Source organism: Zingiber officinale, chromosome 7A (assembly GCF_018446385.1).
Source record: "Zingiber officinale cultivar Zhangliang chromosome 7A, Zo_v1.1, whole genome shotgun sequence".
NCBI classification, from domain to species: Eukaryota; Viridiplantae; Streptophyta; class Magnoliopsida; order Zingiberales; family Zingiberaceae; genus Zingiber; species Zingiber officinale.
Window position 1 is genome coordinate 72,009,643 of NC_055998.1, and position 8,331 is coordinate 72,017,973.

At 47.3% G+C, this 8,331-nt stretch overlaps 1 protein-coding gene across 1 annotated transcript; it reads left to right on the forward strand.

Annotated features, from left to right (window-relative positions):
- The first annotated feature begins 1,052 nt into the window (after positions 1 to 1,052).
- LOC122001513 (9-cis-epoxycarotenoid dioxygenase, chloroplastic-like) lies at positions 1,053 to 3,456 on the forward strand. Its single transcript, XM_042556288.1, has one exon. It carries the CDS (start codon positions 1,196 to 1,198, stop codon positions 3,029 to 3,031), a length of 1,836 nt encoding a protein of 611 aa, XP_042412222.1. The 5' UTR covers positions 1,053 to 1,195; the 3' UTR covers positions 3,032 to 3,456.
- The last annotated feature ends 4,875 nt before the right edge of the window (positions 3,457 to 8,331 follow it).

Below are 8,331 nucleotides of genomic sequence, written 5' to 3' on the forward strand. Positions count from 1 at the left end.
AGGATTAGTTGATGATCCCTGCACATTCTGATAAAATAACTGATAATAGGGTTCGTTTGTTCCGTGAATATTCTTTTTATTTTTTAGAATTTAACATGATAAAAAAATATAGTCAATGATTTTTCCTGACCAATGCAATCGTCAAGTATGAATCAAGCTGACCTTTCAATGCATCTAGCCAGTTTCTCTCAATATAATGCACAACTCTTGACCCTCCCATGATCCTTTAGCAAACACAAATCATGCAATTCTTCCACTTCATCCAACTAACAGTGGGAAGAGACGTGAAGCTCACTTTGACAAAGCAGATGCGGAGCAGATAGCCAAACACGCTCCAACTTACTAGGTGGAGTACTTCACGGCAGAACTTGATTCAACAAAGATTGATCAAATAAAAATATTTCTAATATTGTCTCAAAAGCTAAAAAAGGGAAAATAGTTTACTTTACTTAGAACAAGAAGGACCTAATTAAATAACAAATTAACGCTGCCTCGTGGAATCCTAATAATGAATCAACGGATAAGCGGGCTGCGGTGCATCTTAAAAAGTACGCAACTTTAATCCTACAAGCATGAAAGCTATATATGCATCTACAGTGATACCAAACATGATATGAAATCAAAATGCAGGATAATCACTTTACATCCTAATCTACTTTAACATTTTTTTTCTTTCACGCGCACGTAGTCAAATCTAAGATCGTCTGTCAATTTATGATGTGAGAATTGATATTCTGGAAAATAGAGTTACGCACACAGATATCAATAGCCCCATTAGGAGAGGGCAAGTGGCCTGTAAGGGGGAGAGAGAGAGATGAAAAAAAAACAGGCGGATCAGTTCAACACAAATACACCTGAGCCCACAGGCGGTAATAGAACCCACTCAGTGGGTCCACCGCGGGAGAACATATGATATGGCCTCACTCTCGCCGATTTACAATCGACCACGTGGGCTGTGCGAGGTGTCGAGGTGGGAGCTGCACTAAATAACTTCCTCCTCTTCGCTAACTCTTATCTATATATTGAACCTTCTGCCCCATTTTCTCATTTCAAATCAAAAAGCTAGCACCCCCCCTCCGCTCTCAATCTCTGGTTAGCGAAAGGGCTCTCTTTTCTAGTTCATTGTCTTTGTCTACCAGCTTCTCTCTCGCTGGAAGCGTGTGAAGGTAGGTAGGCTCTCAGGAAGGAGAACATTATGGCTTCTGCCATGGCTTCTTCTGCCCTGCAGTCCGCAGGCAATCTAATCTCCAAAACCAACCAATTTAATCCTCCACTACTGCGACCCAAATCTGTTCGGGTTCAAAGAAATCACTCCTCTAGGATACTCTCTTCCGCTTCCTCCAGTTCCCTCCTGAATCTGACCAACATCACCCCGGCATCCTACCCAGATACTCTTCGGCGAGAGACAGCACAGACTAGTATCCGAAAGTCGACGACCACTAAGCCCGGGCAATCGACGGAAAACGGCGACTCAAAGCCGAAATGGAATTTGTTCCAGCAGCTGGCGGCGGCCGCCTTGGACAAAATCGAAGAGGGTTTCATAGCGAAAGTGCTGGAGCGGCCGCACCCGCTGCCGAAGACAGCCGATCCTTCCGTCCAGATCGCCGGCAATTTCGCCCCGGTCGACGAGCACTCCCCTTCCTACAATCTCCCCGTGGAGGGTCGCATCCCGTCGTTCATCAACGGCGTCTACGTCCGCAACGGCGCCAATCCCCTCTTCGAGCCGATCGCCGGGCATCATTTCTTCGACGGGGACGGGATGGTGCACGCTGTCCACCTCAGGAACGGCACCGCCGCCTATGCTTGCCGGTACACTGAGACAGAGCGCCTCTGTCAGGAGCGCGCCATCGGGAAGCCCACCTTCCCCAAGGCGATTGGTGAACTGCACGGCCACTCGGGGATCGCGCGGCTACTGCTCTTCTATGCGAGGAGCCTTTTCGGCATCGTCGACGGCAGCCACGGGATTGGGGTGGCAAACGCCGGCCTCGTTTACTTCAACGATCGCTTGCTCGCCATGTCGGAGGACGACATCCCGTACCACGTCCGAATCACTCCCTCCGGCGACCTGGAGACCGTTGGGAGGTACGACTTCCACAGCCAGCTCCGGTCCTCCATGATTGCGCACCCGAAGGTGGATCCAGTCTCTCGAGAGCTCTTCGCGCTGAGTTACGACGTCATCCAGAAGCCTTATCTCAAGTACTTCTACTTCTCGCCCGACGGAAAGAAGTCTCCCGACGTGGAGATCCCTCTCGACCAGCCAACCATGATGCACGACTTCGCCATCACAGAAAATTACGTGGTGGTGCCGGATCAACAGGTGGTATTCGAGCTGCAGGAGATGATTCGCGGGGGCTCTCCGGTCGTCTACAACCGGGAAAAGACTGCTCGCTTCGGTGTCCTGCCCAAGTACGCCTTGGACGCCTCTGAGATGAGGTGGGTGGAGGTCCCTGACTGCTTCTGCTTCCACCTGTGGAACGCGTGGGAGGAGCCCGCCACAGACGAGGTGGTGGTGATCGGTTCCTGCATGACGCCGGCTGACTCGGTGTTCAACGAGTGCGATGAGAGCCTTGAAAGCGTCCTCTCGGAGATCCGGCTCGACCTCAACACTGGCAAGTCGACGCGGCGCCCCATTCTAGCCTCGGAAACCCAATTGAACCTGGAAGCTGGAATGGTGAACAGGAACCAGTTGGGGAGGAAGACCCGGTACGCCTACCTGGCCATTGCCGAGCCATGGCCCAAGGTCTCCGGCTTGGCCAAGGTCGACCTCTCCACTGGGGAGCTGCAGACGTTCATATACGGGGACGGCCGGTATGGGGGTGAGCCATTCTTCGTGAGGGACGCAAACTCACCGAGGGAGAATGATGGCTACGTTCTATCCTTCGTGCACGATGAGAATACGTCCAAGTCGGAACTAGTGATCCTGAACGCCCGTGATATGCTGGTCGAGGCCACCGTGAAACTGCCATCGCGCGTTCCCTATGGCTTCCATGGGACATTCATCAACGCAAGGGAGTTGGAGACACAGGCGTGACGATTCCCTTCTTGCTTTTGCCGGAGGAGACTTCCTGAGAGATGCCTGTCGAGCACCCCGGAGTCACCTCTGTTCTAGTTTGTTGGTTATTTTGTGCTTCGGAGCTCTGTTTTTTCATCAGTTACGTTACGGTTAGTGGCAGTTAGGACCGATAGAGAGTACATGCGCGAGACCAGCTTGTAGCTTTTGGGGTTGTTTAGGTAGGTGCCTGCCGAGCTCAGTTGGTCTTTTTTTTTTTGTTTTTTTACCCCTTTTTTCTTTTACCTACAGATATATGACACCCAGTTACTCCCTGTAATAACAAACCCACTCACCACCATGCCGTTTGTGCACTGACGGGTTCAGTGGTTAATACGTTCAGTGAGGAAAGTGGCGGGCCTCCCCCTGTGCTTCCTCTGTTTGTGTACATTGCTCAGTTCGTGCAATACATATTGTTCTTCTACCATGTCAGCCGCTCTTCTTCTTTCGAATAAACTTTTTGGTTGCAACTCTACATTTCTTTAAAATGGACCACAGCAAAAACTCTATATGATTAATTGGAAGGACTCAAACTGCGGAATTTGAGATCTTTGCTGGAGAATTAGGAGGTGGGGCGATGGGAGCACGTGGTGGATGGCGAAGATCGTTTCAAGGATGGGCCAAATTTGAGACGCAAAATTGAATGACTGATAGAGAGAGATTATGGCGCAAATATTTTGGTTCCATTGGATTGCAGCATAATTGATGGGGAGAGATTATGGTGTTAACATTTTGGCTTCATTGAATTGCAGCGACGTTTGTGTTTACTTGAAGGCTTAGAAAAGGATGAAGTTACAAAAATCCGCGCCATTTTTTTCTGTTAACTAATAAAAAAATAATAAACATGCAAACTCTAAATCACCCGACCCGAGGACTAGTTTTGACCCTTTGTTTTTTTAATCCGGTAAATTTGAATGGCTAGAAACTGATCATCAAAAAAAAAAAAAAAAAGAATTTACCTAACTAAAAATTAATTAAACTAGTCAAAAAATTAATTAAATATTATTAATAAAAATTAAGTAAGTATTATTTTAAAAAATTAAATATGAAAATAGGTGAGAAAGGATACCATTGACTCATAAAATATAATATTGTCCTAAAAATTAGATATAATGGCTTTAAAAATTACAAAAAAAAATATTTTGGCCTATTAAAATCTAACCATTTAGCATTCCTTTTTAATCGGTCTAAAAGTCAACAAACTTTCTGTCCTAAAACAATTTGACCCGCAAACAGACCGCGAGCTAGCGGCCTATCTGCATGGCAGCGAGCGCACCTAATCGGTCATGTTCTCTTCTTTTTTCTCATTCCTCCTCTTCTTTCCTTTTTCTTTCCTTTTACAGAGGATTACCATCTGGTTTCTTCCCTTGCTGAGGTATACACATGTTACCATCATTTGATCATCTCGTCCCTGCCGAGGTATAGAGGGCATATGACCCGCACTTGAAAGTTCCCTGGTAGTGGCGGTGGTCCTCATCGGCCACATGCTAATAGGATAGCAGCCGTTTCTTTTCCAATAGAGCAGTGTATTAAAAACACACTAAATTTGATACTAAAGACGTGGAGATCCTGCCGAAGGATAGGTACTTACAAAAAAGTTTTTAGCTCGACAAATAAAAAGGGAGATTAGTTCATATTTCAGAAGAATGGGTAGGAGACTATTTTCCCCTGAATAATCCTATTGGATAGAGCTTTAAATCAATAATATCCGAGTATTGCCAGTGATGTGAGGAAGATCACTTGACGAAGAGATTGAGTCAAAGCCGATCTGAACTCTTAACAGTTCTACACACACACAAAAAGATATCTTTCTTGTTCCCAAGATACCTCTTTCATTGCTAAAAGGATTCTATATTGTTTAAGACTGTTGGGAGGAGGGTTTTCTAGTCCACGGAAAGTAAATGGGACGCCTCTTTTTACATGGATTATTTTGACAGATTATGGATGGTCATGTTGTCCGAAAGTTGATAAAATAAATATTTTTTGTTGATCTTCTGTGGACTTCGCTTCTGCCTGCAATACAAATAATGTCAGTGTCGAGTTAGGGAAGGGATTTCCGACGATGACCCTCCAATGCTCAAGTCAATCTCCGGGGAAGCAAGAAGAAGAAGCAAGAACTGTACTGCAACGGTAGAAATCGCGTGTAAAGCATACCTCATCTAATACTTGGACCCCCTTTATATAAAGCCTCGAAAGTGCGCGTGCACGCTTCCCAAGGCGAGCACGCATCTCAAAACTTTTCCTGAAAAGATGCGTCAGTAAAGTGTCTCTGACACAGTACCTTAACAGGCCGAGCATATCTCTGAAGTGACAGTGGAAGCTTCTGTCATACGATCCTTTGTCTGGCCATGCCGCTTGTCAGCGGCACTAGCTCCCAAAAGGATATCGAAAGATACTGCTGTGTCCGTTGTTTGGCCGACCGAAATAACCACTCGCCCGGAAGTCCACTGTCCATGTGTTGTCTGCTGTAAGGCCGAGCGGGATGGTCGCTCAGTCGAATGTCCACTACCAGTGTAGTCTGCTGTCGGCCGAGCGGGATAGCCACTCGATTGGAAATCCACTATCCTTGTGGTTTGTCGTTGGGTCGAGCAGGTTGGCCGCTCGCCGGGCGTTCACCGTCCGCGTGCTCGGTTGATGTTGAGCCTGCTGCTAGACCGAGCGGAAAAGCTGCTCGGCCGAAGTTGAACTTGGTTGATAGTCGTGACTTGTCGTCTGGCCGAGCAGGGTAGGCGGGTAGCCGCTCGGCTTGGCTTCTATATCTCGTTCTTTCTTGAGTGTCGGCTGTTTGGATGCTTCCTGGTCGGGACATGCTTCGCCCGACCAGTCGATGCCCTATAAGCGTTGACCTCCTTCACTTTGACCTCTTCTGACCTCCACCGTGGCAGCGGAGTGACACCCCTCATCATCACCGCATCACAAGCCTCCCCTTCAAATCTAGTTGAAGGAGGTTGTAGTTCGACTGACTGGACAATTATGTGAGCAGATTCCCTCCCGATCGGCCTTCGTCACTGTGTGGCCTCTGATCAGGATAGGCCCGATCCTTGCCGATCGGCCTATTGAAGCTTGTCGAACGGGCATAAGTACGCTCCCTCGATCCGACCATCATGATAAAGGTTTGCACTTGTAAAAATTCTCCTGGAGCTGTCTCGGATGAGTGCGATCCAGGTTGACATCACCCAGATTTCTTGGAAATCGTGTAAATCCCATCTCATTAAGGTTGAGCACTTTCCCACGCCTTTCATAATTGCCGACCTATGGTAGGGTGCCACATGTCATGCCCAATGCTATCGCATGCCTGACGTGACAGGCGTGATGTGATGTTTGACGGTTTGAATTCGACGATGGGATCTTGGCCTGGGTTTTCACAACCTAGATCGGACGGCTCCGATCGGCCGAGCCCGATCCTTATAAGCCCGCTGCGCCTCTTCCTCCCAACACTTTGCGTGCGAGTTCCCCCGCGTTCGAGTTCTTGTTTCCTTCATTCTCCGACGATCTTCCGTGCTTCTTCTCCGACGATCTCGACTTTCCCAGTGACCTTTCTCTCGTAAGCCTTCTCCATATTGCATCCGCTTTCGCTCTTTTTCAGCATTCCTTTTTTTGTTTCGACAGTATTCCAGTGAGCTTTCTTCCTTTTCGATCGTATTTCTTCCCCTCTTCGTCTGTTTCTACAATAGCAAGTTCTTCTCAGTCGCTTGCTCCTGTCCCTGGACTCTGGTACACATCCATGGAGTCTAGGTTTGATGGGGGCGATGCTGAGAGCCTTCGCGTTGCTTTTGAACTTCCTCTTGACCATCATATCATTTTGCCTTCTTCATCCAATTGGCCCAATTCTCTGCCGATCGGCTGCCTTTATTTTTTTCGGGATCAATTTATCGTGAATATGCGGTTTCCCCTTCATCCTTTTATTCTAGCAGTGTCCAAATATTTCCGCATTTCCCTTCCTTAACTTGTGCCGAACTCATTTTCGGCTGCTGTGCGAAGTCATCATCCTATTCCGTCTGCACAACATTCCTCTTATCCCCTGAATCTTTCATTATTTTTATTACCCTAAACTGTCCGATCCGGGGACCTTCCACTTTCAGTCGCGAGTCGATTTGGTATTTTTCGACAAAATGCTGACCTCCAATAAGCACTGGAAAAAGTATTTTTTTTTATGCGTCTTCCCAAGCGGCCAGACTTCCTGACTAGCTGGCAGCTCGAAGTGGTGCCTCAGCCTCCCCTGAAGAGCTATAAGAGTCGATTGGACTACTTGAACGCAGTCTCCACGCTAGCTGGTCAGAAATATGACATCCATAAGCTACTGTTGAAGGGCATCTTGTATATGTTCGGCTTGAGTCCGATCCACACTCGGCTGGCAACCAACCTAGGTATGAAGTTCATTTAATTCTTCCTTTAATGCTAACTGATTTCTCTTTTTCTCTTGCAACCGAAGTCATTATGTGAGCACGGGTGGTCGGCAAGGCGAAGCTTAAGGACGCCGCGATCTATGCAGTGGCCGTTGAAGAATTGGCGAGTCACGGCCTGCATGCTAGCCGGTCAGAAATATGACATCCATAAGCTACTACTGAAGGGCATCTTGTATATGTTCGGCTTGAATCCGATCCGCACTCGGCTACCGACTAGCCTAGGTATGAAGTTCATTTAATTCTTCCTTTGATGCTAACTGATTTCTCTTTTTCTCTTACAACCGAAGTCATTATGTGAGTACGGGTGGCCGGCAAGGCGAAGCTTAAGGGCGCCGCGATTGATGTAGTGGTTGTTGAAGAATTGGCGAGCCGCGGCCTGCATACTAGCCAGTCAGAAATATGGCATCCATAAGCTACTGCTGAAGGGCATTTTGTATATGTTCGGCTTGAGTCCGATCCGCACTTGGCTGCCGACCAGCCTAGGTACGAAGTTCATTTAATTCTTCCTTTGATGCTAACTGATTTCTCTTTTTCTCTTGCAACCGAAGTCATTATGCGAGCACGGGTGGCCGACAAGGCGAAGCTTAAGGACGTCGCGATCGATGTAGTGGATGTTGAAGAATTGGCGAGTCGTGGCCTGTAGCCAGTCGGCTCCCACGAAGATCCGCTCGGTAAGGCTGTAAATAAACCAAGCGTTCGTGAACAAGCTTGGTGTTCGGCTTAGTAAGAGCTTGTTTATGTTCGTTCAATATACATAAGATTAATTAAACAAACAAGCTTGAACAGCTCGTTAAGCTAAACAAATAAGCTTGAACACATATGTGTTCAGCTCGTTAACGTTCGTGAACAATGTTCGTGACCCATATTTATTAATAA

Coding starts and splice junctions, on each gene's coding strand:
- LOC122001513 (XM_042556288.1), top strand. CDS start 1,196: ATGGCTTCTGCCATGGCTTCTTCTGCCCTGCAGTCCGCAGGCAATCTA.